The sequence below is a fragment of the Sceloporus occidentalis genome, unplaced genomic scaffold, assembly GCF_023333645.1.
Source record: "Sceloporus occidentalis isolate IW3139 unplaced genomic scaffold, rSceOcc1.0.p SCAF_15, whole genome shotgun sequence".
In the NCBI taxonomy this organism is placed as follows: Eukaryota; Metazoa; Chordata; class Lepidosauria; order Squamata; family Phrynosomatidae; genus Sceloporus; species Sceloporus occidentalis.
Genome location: NW_028316995.1, coordinates 3533603 through 3551885, shown reverse-complemented (window position 1 = coordinate 3551885; position 18283 = coordinate 3533603). Strand labels below are relative to the sequence as shown.

General features: G+C 39.8%; 1 protein-coding gene across 1 annotated transcript in view; it reads left to right on the top strand.

The window, feature by feature from the left end:
* The first annotated feature begins 611 nt into the window (after positions 1-611).
* LOC149303152 (S1 RNA-binding domain-containing protein 1-like) overlaps positions 612-18283 on the top strand; it is a 69578-nt gene continuing 51906 nt past the window's right edge. Inside the window, exons 1-11 of the mRNA XM_089481354.1 lie at positions 612-688; positions 3457-3607; positions 4118-4231; positions 4677-5018; positions 5492-5658; positions 6371-6488; positions 6618-6756; positions 8592-8688; positions 9150-9291; positions 12678-12781; positions 16393-16500. Coding sequence (XP_089337480.1) covers positions 612-688; positions 3457-3607; positions 4118-4231; positions 4677-5018; positions 5492-5658; positions 6371-6488; positions 6618-6756; positions 8592-8688; positions 9150-9291; positions 12678-12781; positions 16393-16500 — 1559 coding nt within the window. The remainder of the gene's footprint in view (positions 689-3456; positions 3608-4117; positions 4232-4676; positions 5019-5491; positions 5659-6370; positions 6489-6617; positions 6757-8591; positions 8689-9149; positions 9292-12677; positions 12782-16392; positions 16501-18283) is intronic.

Genomic DNA, 18283 nt, shown 5'->3' with positions numbered 1-18283 from the left:
TTGTCCTGAAAAAAAACAATATATAACTTATGTGGGTACACTAAATGGGTGAGGAGAAAATTACAGCTGAACACAAGCACCACAAAAGTATTAAAACAGCCTCGGTCCCACAGGGTACAAAAAGAAAAAACGAGCCCGGTCCTTAAGGGGTTAAATGCAAAGGAAGATGGGACCCGTAGGCAGGGCCTTGGGCGGCACAGAAGGTAAATACACGTCTGGATGTGTCTAGGCCTCTATGAATATGAATGAATGGGGGGGGGGGGGGGGGAATCACCTAACTATAGCAAAACCACGAAAATTGTCACGGTGGAAAATGTGCCCAGTCTCCCTGCACTCAATGGGTTAATGTATTCTCCTGCCCTCCCCCGGTAACAGATCATGAAACACTGAGACAAAACCCAAAGGGGGAACCGGCCTTCAAGTCGGGTTAAAGCATCTCCTGCCCCAACCCAGCGCCTCCCACTCCCATCACCTCCCACTCCCATCACCGCTAGCCAGAGCAACGCCCACAATTCGGGATTCTACCAACTTCCTGTAATTGCGTCTCGGGGTGGGGCCTCACGATTACGCCACTAGCACGTAGCCACTCAGGATAGCGCGAATCTGTGCGCATGCGCAGCAGGGAATCAAATGAACCCCGGGCTGCTGTGCATCCTTCCAGCCCAGCATATTCACCCCTCGGCCCCCGGTAAGAGAAGGGCGGTGTGGAGTATCCTGTACGGCTCGCGTTATAACCGTGTGTTCTCCAATACAGGAGCCGGTAAAGCCGGTGTGTGTCACTGTTTGCAGCAGCAAATCCCACGGAAAAAAGTATATCATTAACAAAGCCTTCATATTCATTGTGGAATCGTTCCGGTCGCTGTTGTTTTGCTCATCGTGTGATTCAAACATTACGGAGCCGGGGCCCGGGGTAATGGATCCGTAGACCAGTGCAGAAACAACACAACATTCCACCTAACACAGCCGTACACAGTGTTAGTAAACAATGCCGGCTACACAGCCATACACAGTGTTATTAGACAATGCTGGCTACACAACCTCACACAGTGTTATTAGATAATGGCATCTACACAGTGTTATTAGACAATGCCGGCTACACAACCTCACACAGTGTTATTAGACAATACCAGCTACACAACTGTACACAGTGTTATTAGGGGTTGCTGGCAGCTGATCCATTTACCTTTACGATTGATAGAATAATGTGATAGAACACGCGTGATCAGGGCGATCGCTGCAGATTCACTGCCTGATGCCTTTAAATGACAATTATTTCACCGGGCCGAGGAGATTTCATATGAATTAAAGTTTGTAATGTCGTGTGTGTGTATTGTATATACTGTATACATATACACATATTCAGTGCCGTTGGTGATGTTTGTAGTGGATCGAGTGATCCGGGCGTCTGTGGATTACGGGTTCTCTTTCAGGTGCTCCCGGAAATGTCTGTGTAACGCCTGAAATCTAATGCTGATACAATGCAGTCCCCGCTTCACCCGCCAGCTCTGTTTCGATGGCGTCATTTCTTCTTCCTTTTTCTTTATAATTCAGGCTTTGGTCATAGGAGACTTTCCAGGCTGACAGAGGAAATCTAACAAAGGTACGCAGTGTAACCTGCCCAGAGTGCCCAGACGTGTCAGATGTTGTTATACATAAGGACGGGGTCAACTGAGCCTGCCCAGTGCGTGTTAAATGGTAACTCCCATCATTCTCAGCCAGCGGTATTACATTAAGATAAGTTGCCATTTCTTGTGGACTGTTTGCTGGTTACATTATACCTAAGTTATTACTTAGCTCACCATTTTAACTATGCATTATGCAGGGCCAGCTCAGCCCTTCTTGTAGGAATAGCTCACGGTACTTTGTAATCTCACTGTTTAGTAAATACACCCCTAGATGAGTTGTATGAAGTATTCCAGACCCTTCTTGTACACGCTGGGGGGGATTATTTTGTATTTGTACACTATTTAAATGATGCTGTATTTCTTTGGTGGCCGGGCCGCTCTATGATTTTGTCTCCAGTGTGTAGTCCAGGGGTTCTCAAACTGCGGCCCTCCAGCTGCTGCAGGACTACATCTCCCATAATGCTCCTTCAGCTAAGGGGCTGGCTGAGGAGTATGGGAGATGTAGTCCTGCAGCAGCTGGAGGGCCGCAGTTTGAGAACCCCTGGTGTAGTCAGTGTTCCACCGCTGTAAATACTATAATTCTTTTTCAATCATATACTGCATTTTAATAAAGACCATCGTGTTGATGATTGTAGATGTCCGGACTTCCAAGAAGAGCTAAACAGAGCACAGCAGTCGCCATGCAGGAGTCTTCCTTCCTTAGCGTGTGAGTATTAACGCGTACATCTCATTGTATGATATACTTTCTGTATGGGATCTTCAAACAGATGAACGATAAACGCTGCCTTTTCTAACAATGATTTTAAACGATGACCCAGCAGGTACAGTATATTTGCTATGATGGACTTTATAAGAATATAACCAAATCTGCAGGCAACAGATGACGATGTTTTATTTCTTTTTCAAAAGTATCAGTGTTAGGAATGTCCGTAACGGGTCTCGATGCTTTGGGCGTATGCCTCGGCCCCCTGAATTTCTTAAACATTGGTCGTTATGTACACGGAAACATATATCGCCGTGTGAATGTATGGAAATTATTCTTCCTGAAGTAAACTCTTATAGCCCTTTCTTAATAAGCCTGATCGCTCACTAGACTGTTAATATAACCGTTTGGGCTCCCCCAACCTCCCTGCACCCAGCTGCAAGCCTACAAAGCCTCTTAGGGGTCCACGTGTGGAAAGGAGACGGGCGCTGGGAACTAAGTGAAGAATTTCCAAGTAAAATTTAGCTGAAATAGCAGGAATAACCACATAATTAAATGCTGCTTCTCAGCCATGCGTGTTTTCCTCTCTTCCTTGCTGTTGAGATATCCCCTTTCCCCCCCCTCCCCCGAAGCAGAATTTTCACCCTTTTCCCAATATATTAACATTCTAATTCCCAGCATTCTTGGATGTCTCATGATAATAAATCTTCAGTCGTGTGAAATGTTACTTCATTCACAATTTTTCAGAGAATGCTTGTCACGTGTCGCCTATTAGATTGTTGCCATGGAAACAGAAGGTTTAATGACACACAAATAAGAGAGACACTATTCTAAAGCTTTTTCAAAGGAAGTAATACAATGACAGATCTTCTATGGTTTATTACGTGATGTGTTAAAGAGCTCACATAATGTTCTTCTTTTCTCCTAAGCGGGGAAGCAGATGAACTGGGATCTTAAGCTTTTCTTCTCTTGCGCTATTAACGTATATATTTTATTGCATCTCTTTGTTTACTTTTATTCCTCTTTCGTGCCAGGTAACTAACTTTGCAGGTATCATGAATGGCAGCCAATCTAGAAAGTCTATCTGGGGTATATTTGCTTTTACACAGCTGTATTTTTTTAAACCAGGTCCGACTCCGAAGAAGATTCTGTAGAGGAAGATGAATGGAAACCGGAGGTTAAAGCTCCCAAACCCAAGAGGCTACCAAAAGCTAAAAAGGAGACAGTAAAGAGGACCGCAGCAAAACCAAAGCGTGCAACTGCTCCTAAGCCGAGGAAGGTAAGCAAGGCAAGAATCACTGAGATTTAAAGGCTCCATAATGCTATTAAAGGCTGATTTAAATACTTTTCTATTTTATTGTGCAGGAATTCCTCGGATATTCTAGTGTTGTGTATTGACACATAACCGAACAGCATGCGGCACAGTAATATATAAATCATAGGTTTATTATCCGCACTTGTTGGCCCTCCTGGTGGTTTTCTTTGGACAGACCGCTTGCAAACACTTGCAGCTTAAGCCTTTGTGCTTTGCTTGCCCCAAATAAAGACAGTCTGTATGCCAAGGTGTACCATAAAGCGGACTAATCTTGTTTTGTACTGTAAAGCTCCTTGATAGAAGGCATGGTACTTGATTTGCAAATTAAATTTTTACATGGAAATCCTGCTGTTTAGTGAATTGAGCTTTCTGTGTATATTTACTCAATAGTCTCCTGTTTGTAACTCTCTCTTTTCTGGCATAATGGTTGATACTCATGTTATTTTGACTCATTTATTTATGCTTTCTCTTTAGCCTGCTGCAGGAAAAGTTACTGATGTGTCCAGCATTACCCGCAGGACCCCCGAACACATTTCTGGAAACGCCAAAATTGAGAAAGACGTGACTGGAGTACAGATTAAGGAAGAGGTAAAGCTTTGCTGTGCTGTCCTGGTGCAGAGACCAGCGTTGGGATTCTCCATAAGGCATGTCGGGCGTATGTGCCTAGACTGCCTAATTTTTGTAGATATGTAGTGGAGAGGTGACACCTCTACCTGTGTCTTCCTACGTCCATACACTTGCAAGCTTGCCCACACATTTTTCTATTGGTTTTCCGCTTTTCATGACCAGTCTTACAATCATTACTTTTGTGTATTAGGGCACATGGAACTAAACTATTGTCTAGTAGTGCAGCTATGTGCCCCACCTTATCCCACTTGGGAAATCATTTGAGAAACCTTATTCCTGTAGGCTCCACATCTACAGGAGGTGCAGTTCTGCATCTCATTGTATTTATTTCACATACATAGTATTTGTATGACTCTAATTCCACTGAAGAAGTGAAACATTTTTGTATTTTATGAATTCCTTACAGAGAAAATCAATGATTATTAGTAATGAAATCTCTGAAGAAAGGTTGGAAGGTCAACCAATTAAGCAGGAAATTCAAACACCAAAGAGAGCCCCTCCAAAAAAGCCAAGACTTCAAAAACCGGTGCAAGCCCAGGTAAAGGCAGAAAGGGAGGAATCCCCCTCCACCAGCACGGTCAAAATGGAAATGAAGGTAAATGATGAGGAGCCACCAGATGACTTCACCTTTGGCGAGCCGCCGCTGAAGAAACTGAAGGCTTCTGCTGACTCGTTGGGAAAACCAGTTAAACGCAGTGCCACCGCCAGCTTCCGGGAAGGAATGGACATGAACTGGAACTTTGTAGAGGTGCGTTTAGTGTTCTGTATGATTTAGTGATAAAAATGTATTCCGTGGAGTCCCGTAGCCAGCAATTTCACCAGAGTAGACAGAAATGAGTTTCACGGAGCTGTGCAGGCCTACTGACTTTCAGGAACTTTAAAGCAGTGAAAACATTTTTCACCGAAATGATTAGGCAAATCTTACCTGTTTGAGTAAAATATCGGCGTTACTTACCTTACTGCAGAGTGCTTTCCAATAGTAGGGGCGCCGGCAGTGCCCGTAATGTGCGCTTGGAGCCTCGCTTTCTGACAGTGAGGATTAGACAGCCCATTATGGACACGGCCAGCATCTGTATTGTTGGAGAGAGAGCAGGAAGGGATCTGCCGTAAGGTAAGTAATGTTCAGCATCACAAATAGTTTGTTGTCTGCAGGTTTTTTTTTGTTATTTATGGACTATTTGGGTAGCCAGTAATTGAAATGTTAAATGAAAATTTGTCTAGGTGTTATCTGAGAAAACCAATGTCGACCCATGGGTGTGCTCCAACCTGATCCAGCTCTTTCAGGATGAGAACACTATTCCTTTCATTGCCCGCTACCGAAAGGAGCTCATTAACAATCTGGATGCTGATGCTTTGCGTGAAGTCCAACAAGGGCTGGAGGAGTTACGGTCAGTAACAGTAAAATGGTTTGGCATCAATACATAGTCACACAATGTCATCTTTTCAAATGTTCTTGGGAGTGTCTTACCATGATGCTACTGTGTCAATGACATATCCTGACATTCAAAATCCTTTCAGCTTTACGCAAAAACCAGCCTGTTCTGTCTAACCTAAGTCACCCAATTTCCAAACAACGCAATCCCCATTTTCTCTTTTCTATGCAGTCAAAGCTCTTGGCGTAATATCAGCTGAAAATTAATTTGGTTCAGTCTGGCAGCACCTGGCCTTTCATCGGCTTCCCTAGATAAGCTCGGAATAAAGTTCTGCTTAGACTTTCTGTGTTTTATTACCGTAGTATGGATTCTATAGGTCTAATGAATGCTGCTTTTAAGACTTTAGTGAATATCTAATTTGGGCCTAGTAAACATACCCCAGATTTATTGTTCCTGTGCTATCAATGCATGTCCTCCCTTCTTTTGCAGCTCTCCAGTCCCACCATCTTTCTTTCACAATCCTTGCTCTGTTGTCCAATATTTTCATTGATGGCCCCCACATTCCTCTCCTTTTTGTTTTTTAGTCCTCTTATTCCATTGCGTACCAATTTCACACATTTCTTCGTTCCCTACCACTCTCTCTCTTTTCCAGTTCATCTTTTCTCCTGTCCTCTCTTTCTTTTGAATAATACTGGATGGAATGTCTTTGGGTTCTTTTCTGATATAGGTCTGTAGCCAAGAAAGCCCACAACCTGATTGAAAAGTTAAAGAAGGAGGGAAAGCTCATTTCCAGCTTGCAAACAGCCATGCTCAACTCCAAAACAGTGGATGAACTTGAGCATGTGGTAAGGTCATTTGTCTATATATTAATATTAAAATATTAATGTAAATAATAGAATAGAAGTGATTTGTTTTAATGCAAATAACGAGCCATACAATATTTTCTCTTGTTTTTTTTCTTCCGCTCACACAAGTATGCTCCTTTCAAAACGGGAAGCAAAGGAACAAAGGCGCAAAGAGCCAGGCAACTTGGCCTCGAAACCGCAGCCAAAGCTCTGATTGAAACACCAGGACAACTCAACCTGTACTCCTATATTAATAATAACGTTGAAGGTAATTTTTTTATTTTTTTTTAAACCAATAATCAATAGAGACAGAAAGCTATACCCACACAGAAAACATTAAAAATAGCTATTAAAACAGAAACTAAACTCTTAAATCAAATAGAATTTTGCTATTCTGGAGAGGTTAAAAAGCTTCCGTGCTCATAATTCAATTATGCCAAATACATGAAATTTTCAACCAACCTGCAATAAGTTGTAAAAGATTAAAAGGCGCACTCCAGGCATCAAGTGCACTTAAATCCATGCGATAACTAAATGACAGCTTGTTGTTTTTTTTTTTTGTTTTTTTTTTTGCATACAAATCCTTGGAGGTATTCATCAGAATCCCCACGATGCATTTGCTCTGTTTCCCTAGAGCCAAGCTATTTGCTACATTAATATTCATCATTTCTTTTTGGTGGGGGCTTTATCGGACATCAGACTGTAACTTCTTACAGCCCTTTTCACTCCAGAGGGGCAGTGAACGACCAAACTCTTTGCAGAATTCCAAGCGCTAAAGCATAATGCTAAGCATTAGTGAATACATATTGGTCCAAAAAATAAAAGAAGAAAAGTCCTTGCAGTTAGTTTATAGCATTTATCCAAATTACATATAACATATAAAGATGTGAATGTGTCTTTAAACGGTCGCAAGCTTTTCCCTCCACACATATTGTGATCTGACATCTTTCTATTAAATATAGGAAGGCAGGACAATGTATTTTTGCATCCAGCATTTAGATAAAGTCATTTGTCATCATACTGTGCCACACACCAATTTGGATAAAAATCCATTGTGTTAATTGTTGTTAACCAAACTCCATTGTGTTAAGTGAGCATGTATTAGACGGAGATGATTCTTGCTGAGATTAGCTATGAACGTTTGAAGGGCTGTACTGTTTAAGCATCCAGGTAGCTGCTGAATTAATAGGACCTTGTCAGGATCATTACTACATTTGCAGCCTTTTTTGGATTTTTTTAATATATATCCAGAAAAGGCAAGATATTTGAATGGACTAAAACCACATTGAGGAAAATGTACTTATTTTCATAGCAGGCACACTCTTTTTTAAGTTTGCATAGGTTTTAAGATCTGTTTAATAACTCCTTGTACAGTGCCGCGTATTAAAGGTTGTTTAATGATAACGATGTATCTGTAGTAATTGTGACATTGGTAACGGACTAGTTTGAAAGTCAGCCAGCAGAGGGCACTGTGTAACAGCATATCGAATAAATTAATACAATTTTCACATTTCTTTATAAAATGCGTATTTACGACTGACTTCTAATTTCCTTGTTCTCTGGTACTTTAAATTGTACACTTTACCACCTATACCCTCTTATAACCGGTATGAGACTATCACGTAAGAAAAGTAATGTGTGGGTGGAAAAAACACAAGTTATAATACGGTAATTTGCTGCAATTGCGAGTGGGGAGGTGTAATGATCTTTCAGAAATGGCTACAAATAACATAATAAAAAAAAAAAAATGTGCTTAAAAAGACAAAAACCTTCATAGTTAAGAATTGATTAAGTGTTTATGGATTGAATGGTAAAAAGGCAGTGAAAACCCAGTATTTACCGCATGCGTATGCAAAGTGTTTGTTAGGGATAATGGATGGGAGACACCATTGGTCTTCAGGGCGCTTCAAGGTCGTCCTCATGATGATACAAAGAGCGTGAAAGAGAAGGCAATGTGTGTGACTGTTGAATGTTGGGGTAAGAAGGAACTGTTTCCTAACTATGGCTTTGTGTTAAACATATAGATGGGTTTATATCCTCGTAATGTATATTGTGATTTAAGTAGTGGGAATATTGACACGAGTGTGTGTGCTCCGTTTAAAGGGCTTTCAACTCTCCAAGACGTTGAGACTGGAGTGCAGCACATCTTAGCAGACATGATAGCCAAGGACAAGGAAACACTGGACCATATCAGAAATCTGTAAGTAGTCAGTCTATGCGCGACTCTTGGTATATGCAAATGGTTATGTGTGCAAGTATTCCTCTTCGGTTAAATTTGTTAGTCTCGTACCTTCATGTCTTACCTTTATATACTGTGGTGCGATTATCACTCGTCTCCAGCCAGACCTCCAGTTTAACTTCACTTCAAGCACATCTGTCACGTTGAAACATAAACTTGAAGCTGTAACATGGTGGTAAAATGAACAATTGGTATTTCTCTAAAGTTTGTTTTAAAGTAAATTGAACGTTTTGAGAATTCTAGCACCGGGTAAAATGATTTTGGCTTCCATTAAAGCCTTACGTTAGATCTCACATGTCTGGCCTGTGGAGCTCCTCCTGTGTCTCTGGCGGTGTGGTCATTTTGAAAAGACTTGACCAAATACACATTTTATAACATTATTTCTCATTCCTTGATGACAAATCTTCCTGTTTTTTTCTCAGATGTAAACAAAATTATGTCACAATCCATTCCACGCTGGCTAAAGCAACGGGGAAAGAAAAGGATGGACACGTCAAAGATGTGGACAAATTCCATCTGTACCATGATTTTACTTGCAACATAAATCGGATTCAGCATCACCAAGTAAGAAACGTATATATGCGTTTTCCACGAGTTTCACGGTTTGTTCCAGGTGGCCAGAGAGGTGAGATTTCTTGAGTAGCAAACAAAGGTTGGGCTAGATAGATCTCTGGAGAATAATTACTTTTGCAGTCTTTGAGATTGTTTCTATAGACGCATACCGTTTGGCAGATAAGAACCATTCGGCTCATCTCGTCTGCCTGATGGAAAGTTTCAAACCTTAATCGTTACTTGGACTCGTCTTAGATTCAGGATAACCGTATGCCGATCCCATACGTTTAAATTCCCTCACTATATTGGCCTCTATCACTTCTGCTTGGAAGCTGTTCTACTTATCTACCACCCTCTCTCTGTAATCTATGATAATATCCAGTTATCTTAAAGCTTGTTAGAGACTTGATAAGGAAGTCAAGATGTCCTATAGAAAAGAGAATCATTTATACACAGGCTTTACAGAGAGATGTATATCTTGCTGTCTTCACTGTCTGTGATTGCTTTACTTTTGGCTGTACTGGGCATCTGCTGCCTTATTTGTCATTCAATATTTTAGACAATGCCTTTTTGGGCTTGTTCTTTTCCATGTATTTGGGACTAAAAGGGTTAAAACGTACATTGGACATTAGCTGCACAAGTAGCTGCTTGATTCCCTTTACTCCAGACGGCATTGTCACATATATGTAGAATACACGGCATTTCCGGGCGTTCGTATTCCACAGCTATTCCATTTAACCTCTGTTTATGTCTGTGTCTCTCTCCCACTGTCTAACTTCGCTGCCTCAGCTCTCTGCTGAGCCCATTCCTTGCTGGCAAAAAGCAAGTGTTTGTGGTGTCAAGACCCATCATCCTTCAAGTGCGTGCCAAGTTGCTTGGCTTATAGTATTAGGTTTGGTTGCAGGGGCAAACATTTAAGTCTGAGTCCCACACAAAAGATCGCTTTTTAATTACATTTCAAAATGTATTTTTTTGTCTACCTCGATGTATTACATTTCACATTTTTTCTGGGAGTTCTGCCAACTGAAATACATTTAATGTGCAGGTGTTAATGGTATTGACTCATTAGTTTGTGGTATTAGCTTATAGTAAGAACTTGTTTTCCTGAGGCTGCTCACCTCAGACATGACCTCAGTGTTCTAGATTTTGATTAGATTTCATTTGAAAAACAATATGGTCCTGAATCCAGTGGACAAACGTGTTTTCTTATTTCCTCTATAATTTTTTTCAATTTGTATTACTATTAAACCAACAAATTGTCAATTTTTGCTTCCTTGCATAATTTCTCCTTTCTTTGTAAAGTACATTTTCATGATTTTTTTTCTGTAATAATTCTTATTTTTTCTCAAATAATCCAGCAAATTGTCAATATTTTTGCTTGCTTGTGAAATTATTTTTTATGTATTTTTTTTCTTTTCTGCTATCATAATTGATGTTTTTTTTATATATTTATATTTTTTTTCTTACATTTTTCTTAAGCCTGGCTCTCTTATTTGCCGTTCTCAAAGTGGTTAAATCACATGAAAATGAGAGCTTCGGCAACTATTTAATTCCAGGGCCAAAGGAACAAGCTTTTTGACTTCCAGACATATATATTTTCACACTTGAAGAATGTATGCGGAGGAAGTAAAAATATAAGAACTTTCATTATGTTAACGTTTTGGTGAGACGCGTCTTTGTTGAGACAAATAGTTCTGAGGAAACGTTATCTTTCGGTGCCACTAATTGTAAAAACATCTTCGTTTTTTTGTGTTTATAAAAACATCTGATCTCGGCAGGATAACATTTGGCTTGGCAGTCGTCGGTGCCCATTGCGGTAGAATTTCACATGAGATTTTTATTAGGAACTTTCTTGTTCGGTGATATGTCAGGCTTAGTATGTCACTTGCCTAGTAAAGTTGAGGAATATAAATTGTTACTATGTCCTGAGGTGATTTAAAATGTTGCATTTAACATATGTGACATGTCTTGAGTTTGCCAGTGATTGAATTAGAGCGTGATTGACACTGCACGGCTGGTAGTGACAGTGCTTTGGGCCTCTTCGAAAATTGACAGATCCGTTAAAGTAAGAGAGACGGCCGCCACTTTAACAGCAAACGTATCGGCTAAACAGTGTGTCGTCGTATTTGAATTTGTGAAATTTGATAAAACTAGTGGAAATTAAAAATGACATTTCCTTCATAAATGACTTTTTAGAATCTAAATTTGTCCAATAGTTTGAGCCAAATTTATATAGAGCGGTTCGGTTATGGGGCAGTTATAGGTAATGTTCTATTGTTACCATGGTGACTGCGCTGCGTTTTGAACTTTTCCCCCAAATCATTATCATTTCTTTTAAATACGGCCTTGTGCGTTTAATTGTTTATCTTTTCAATGGCTTGTTTGTGTATCATCGATCAAGATATTTTCATATAGACGCCAAGGTGTGGTGGTGGTAACATGGAGAAGGCAGACAAACAGGAGTTGGACGGCAACTTGCCAAACGACCCACTAAGGCAGGGGGCCAAAAACTGATTAGGCTGTTTCAATGCACTCTAACCTCAGACCATAACGTCTATAGCCTTTGTGAATAACAAACACAAGGCTTATCGGTATGGGTCATATGTATTGTCTGTATATCTGTTAGAGAAATACTGAAACTTCTTCAGAACGTTAATCTTTGAGTAAGAAAATATATTGAATGGAATTAACTCATATAATAAATGCTTCCTAGATACCAAGTTTATTAAATCAGATACCCTTAATGTCAATATTCACCAAGTGGACGAATTTATCGAAGAGTCTCACCAACTCTACTACACAAGTGATGCTTATTATGAAGATGAGTTGTGACTTTATATACAGGGCCAGTAGCTCAGTAGTATGAAATAGTACACCGGACATTCACATGTGCAATCCTCATGCTTTGCAAGAGGGCCAACTTTTATAGCCCAAACATCTAGGGCACATCCACAGCTACTCCCCCCCCCCCGAAGTCCGCATTAAACTTTTAAAGACTGCCCTGCCTGTTATCAGCTAATTTGCACCTTTACTTTACAATGCATTATAAAGTGTCGACCCAGGTGAGCTTTCCTTCATGAACAAAGTTTGCCCTGTATAATGCATAAAGGTAAATTAAAGATTTTTTTTTCACTTATATTTGATTTTCTAATAAGTTGAATAATGAATTAAGATAAACTGTTCAGTTTAGTTTTCATTCTAAAAGCAAATCATTATATGTATATATATATATATATATATATATATAAATAAAACTATTTTTACATTTATTTTTTCCTGCTGCGCTTCCAATCTCCTGCTGAATGTCGAGAAAGTGCCTCTATGAATTTTGACTTGGTAAGTTTATCTTTTGGGTATTTTGTGTGTCATCTGTCTTTACCATTTATGTTTCTGCTTAGATCCTGGCCATTAACCGAGGGGAAAATCTGAAAATCCTGACGGTAAAGGTCATCATTCCTGACAGGGCGAAGGATGCGTTCTGTAGGTGGTGTGTGAATGAAAGGTCTGTATACATTCTTACAGAATCTGTTTTATTTAATGCCATCATGGAATGAAATGCCTCTTCGCTGTCTTAATGCTTTGCAGAGCAGTTAGACAAACACTAAACTTAATGGACAAAAACCCCACACTTTTCCGAAGCTTGACTGATTTCATTATACGCGTCATGTGGCATAAAACTACTTGTGAGGTTCTTGGTGAAGACGCATCTTATCGGCTTACAGTTGTGTGCATAATCGAAAGCTACTGCTTAAACAATTCAACCAGCTCCTGAGCAAATCTCGCTTCAGGATGCCGTACCTTCAACGAATCAACAAGGGAGCACTTCAGAGATGTCGTTTTGTGTATGAAGTTTAAGGTTAATGGAGAGGTGAAAGAAATGTAAAGCCCTTTCCTACTCGATAACAATCATATAATTGAACGTTCCACCATTGTAGGTGGCAGTGATGGATCTGGGTTCGTCAGACTTGGGTTTAGGGGCCAGTGTGGGGTTTAGACTTTAAAGGGACTGGACGTGGGCAGAGAGCGTATAAGATGGAAGATCACCGACTTCCATATTGTGAATGTGCCAGTTGCTAGCGAAGATTCTGATGTTCCTAGCTGACACATTGACTAAGCAGTGCACCAAGGAACCTGATCGCCCTATCGGGGTATACTGCCCACTTGGATGAATACTTTATGTATTAAGCATTGAGCTATTGGCAGAATTATATATATATATATATATATATATATATATAGCAAATAAAGTTGATCCACTCTTTTATATTTGGACCTTCACCAATTTAATACATTTTATAAAAAGAAGACTCGCTGAGTGCATCAACTTTATTTGCTGTATATACTTTTTGGATTGCTAGTACCCGGGCATATTACAACTGCTTCCAGTCAAGTGAGTGCGTTACATTCTATATCTTTTGTTTTATATATATATATATATATATATATATATATATATATATATATATATATATATATATATATATATATATGAGTTTTAATAGGTGATACCATAACATTTGTGTACGTGGCAGATACTATATTCTCTTCTCCTCTAGACTGTTAGATCTATTTTATTTTACAGACTGACAAAAAAATGAGAAGTCACAAGCAATTTATTTATTTATGTGTATTAAATATGAATACATTGACTATAGTGATAGCATAAGCTCATGGTCAGTGTCTTCAGGTTTCATCCCTTGTTAGCCTTGTTAGTCATAATGACTGAGTGAAGCATATGACTTCACAATCATATGTCATAAAAAGCAGGGATGTAAACTTGTGTTTTCCCAAGAAGAAGGTCAGTAAGGAAATGACGGTGCTGGGGTGCCTGTATAAATTAAATTGGAATGCGGGTACGATCGATTATCTGGGAATAAAAATTACAAAAGAAATAACCTTACTTACATCATGTAATTACAGAAATTTACTTTCAAGTATAAAGACACAACTAAATAAATGGAGAAACTTTCAGATGCCTTGGCTAGACTGTTTAAATGTCATCAACGGATATCAAATCCCAAAAATGTCGTACCTTTTTTGGATTATTCCCCTTAGAGCAGATGCCCATACTTTACTTTATGCATTGATAGGAGAGTAACAAAAATATGTATTGCTAGACACTGGAAACGGAATGGGCCAATTAGCTGGAGTAAAATCCTTAATCAGATTAAATTCAAAAAATTTGACAACTATAAAAAAGTTTGGCAACCATGGAACCATAATATATTCTGAGGGGAAAACCTACGAGATATAGATAAGGATCGAACTGTCCTGGAGAGGATCGGAGCAAACATGGAATATAGAGACATTTACTGAAGTAAGATATTAAAGGGGAGATGAGGCAAAAAAATGAGAGGCATCAGAAGGGGGGACAGAAAATAATTAATAAAAGTAGATAAATCCCTGATGAAGCCTCCGAGATTCCCCCTTATGAAATGTAAGATAAATGAATGGACGAAGTCTGAATTTTGAAACAGTAATATATGCTTTATTAAATTGTGACGTATATTTAGGATAGATAATTCTACAGTCAAGTTTTTTGTATGTTAATTTGATATGTCCAAAATGAAAGTTATATAAAAAAAAAAAAAGCATGCGATAATTTAATCCCCTCATGTATTCACATGTTTACACATCTTATTCTTCTTAATGGGAAAGTCTAATGGAACAAAAAACAAAGCTGTAAAGGGTAAAAGTTACCATCAACAAAAAAACTGTTTCATCTTTTGTTCCAAACAGCTTCCTTTATCTGGGAGTAAATTATAACCGGGCAAGCCAGGGCTGTCTTTAATGTCAGTTATTTGCCTCTAAACTTCATTGAGGGATATTACTCTTTTTTAACCAAATACACTATATATATATATATATATATATATATATATATATATATATATATATAATCTCAAATAACAGAAGTAATAAGTATCTTGTGATAATACCTTTTTTTTATTGGACTAACAGAATTTTGGAATGACAAGCTTTCGGGAGCTCTTCTCCCTTTCTCAAGTCTAAAACATTTCTGAGCAAAACAACATTTTCAGTCAACTTGTGTAGTGGCCAGGGATTTACATAAAAAATATCATCTGGTTGCCATATATACACAGAAACATAGAAAGTGACGGCAGATAAGAACCATTCGGCCCATCCAGCCTGCCCAACCTCTGAGTACTTTCCTTTAGTACCTGCCCTTATCCTATATCTAGCTTAGCCTTATGCCTATCCCATGCCTGCTTAAATGCCTTTACTGTATTAACATCTACCACTTCTACTGGAAGGCTATTCCATGCATCCACTAACCTTTCCGTAATGTAATATTTCCTTATGTTTCCTTTAAACCTCTGCCCCTCTAGCTTATGGCTGTGTCCTCTTGCTGTGGTAGTACCGGTATTTCTCCTTTTAAATAAACTCTCTTCCTTTACCTTGTTGATTCCCTTTAAGTATTTAAATGTTTCTATCGTATCCCCCCTGTCCCGTCTTTCTTCCAGGCTATATATGTTAAGATCATTTAACCTGTCCTGGTAGGGTTTATCCTGTAATCCATGAACCATTTTAGTAGCCCTTCTCTGAACTTTCTCCAACATTTCTATATCCTTCTGGAGATCCGGCCTCGAGTACTGTACACAATACTCCAAGTGAGGTCTCACCAGTGCTCTGTACAACGGCATGAGCTCTTCCCTCTACTGCTAATACCTCTCGCTATACAACCAAGCATTCTGCTAGCGTTACCTGCTGCTCTATCCTATAGATTGTAAGATCGTTTGAGCAGGGCCCTCCTCGCCTGTTGTCTCTGTAAGTCTAACTGTTATGTTACATACTACTTGTTATGTCCTGTCTACCGTTGTACAGCGCTACCGAATTTGATGGCGCTATATAAAACAATAAATAATAATAATAATCCCCAGCTTTAGGCCTAGACAATCTAGGTCAGAATATGTCACTTAAATCACCAATACAAATTGTTCACAGAATGTCTAAGTGTTGTTGGAATGTTACATCTTAACAAAACTCACGGTTCACTGAAAAATCCAGCGAAGGTCACGTGACTTTGATACGGTTAAAATAATTGCGGTCGGTTTGGGTTTTTTCATTGTTTGAATCTTTATTTCTTTTAAGATGGAGACCAAAGCAATATGCAAGACCAGAACTGATGAAAACACTACATAATTCAGTGGACGATTCCTACAAACGCCTTATTTATCCCCTTCTCTGCCGTGAATACAGGTACACGCGTTACTTACTAACCAAAAATCATGGTGAATGCACTTCTATTCTTTTATGATAGGTTTTTTGGGCTACAATCTAGAATTATAATATTTTTACAAGACAATATACTATGCCAGGGGCGTCCAACATGCGGCCCGCGAGACCTCGAGGTGCGGCCCGCGTAAGATCGGCAGCCAGGGCAACCGATCTTACAAGAGCCGCACCTCAAGCCCTGCTACTTACTTGTGGGAGGGTCTTCTGGACAGCACAGAGGAAGCGGAGTTCACGTGACTTCCTACTTCCTCTGTGCTTTAGCAGAGAAGGCAGAGGGAGGCCGCGCCCCCTGCTGAAGTCTGTGAGCGGCATCGAGGGAGCTGCAGTACAGGTAAGGGGGTGGGGAGGGTGTTTGAATGAGTGTGTGTGATTGAGGGAATGAATCTGTGAATTAATGATTATATGAATAAATGTGTGTGTGTGTGTGTTAGCATGGATGTGTAAGTGCTGGAACCTAGGCATGATGGGACTGTGATTGCTGTTAGCAATCACACTCCTATCATGCCAAGTCAGCCAGTACATGCTGAAACCTGGCCAGCTGCCCCCCTTGTGTAGTGATAATGCCAGCAGTATGGGGTCTGCACTTACAGCCACCCTGTACCAGCATGTACTGGCTGACTTGGCATGATAGGAGTGTGATTGCTAACAGCAATCACAGTCCCATAATGCCTAGGTTCCAGCATTTACTGGATGGATGTGTAAGTGCTGGAACCTAGGCATGATGGGACTGTGATTGCTGTTAGCAATCACACTCCTATCATGCCAAGTCAGCCAGTACATGCTGAAACCTGGCTAGCTGCCCCCCTTGTGTATTGATGCTGCCAGCAGTATGGGGTCTGCACATCACTTACAGCCATCCTGTACCAGCGTGTATTGACTGACTTGGCATGATAGGAGTGTGATTGCTAACAGCAATCACAGCGAGCACAGTCCCATCATGCCTAGGTACCAGCATTTACTGGTTGCCTAGGCTAACAGCAATCACACTCCTATCATGCCAAGTCATATTGCTAATTTTGTCCAATTGCGTGTTACCTACTTTTATTAAACATGTGAGTTTTTATTATTATTTTTAAAGGTGGGGGTCATTTTCGGTTTTGGCTAAGTGAACCCTGAATGTTTTGGTCCAGAATTTTCATTTTAGTTCATCCCTAGAATAAATCTAGGGAATCCTGAATTTGTAGTCGCAAAACTTTCAAGGCCCAGAAATCAGTGAGAGGAAGAGTAAAGGTTTTGTGTCATTTTACTTTATTTTAATCTGCATATTTTATTAAAGGCCATATTTTTTGTCACAGTGAAAAATGAGTGCGGCCCGCGCACGTATACAATTCTGATGAAGTGGCCCACTGCAGAAAAAACTTGGACACCCCTGTACTATGCTGTCCAGCATTTTGCTGCTCGGTTGATGGATTTATTGATTTAGGTCCTTCTAAACATAGGCTCGGTCTCAGGCTTACATTTCATAAAGCATTGGTGATCTTAAGAACAGCTTAACTATGGTTCAGAGGAAGGCAAAGACAACATTATATTTTGGCATCAAACAGTTGTGGTTGATATAACACCGGATCAATAATTATCAGCTACTTCAGAGCCTGGCTGACTACCTACGTTCCACTTCAACCAACTATTCCTTTTCAAGAGCAATCCCTTTCTACACCCAATAAAAAGGAGCCCCGTGGCGTTCAGCGGAGTTCGGAAAGTTTACACACCGCCCCAAGACATGCAGTCTGAATTTTCTCCATGCCAG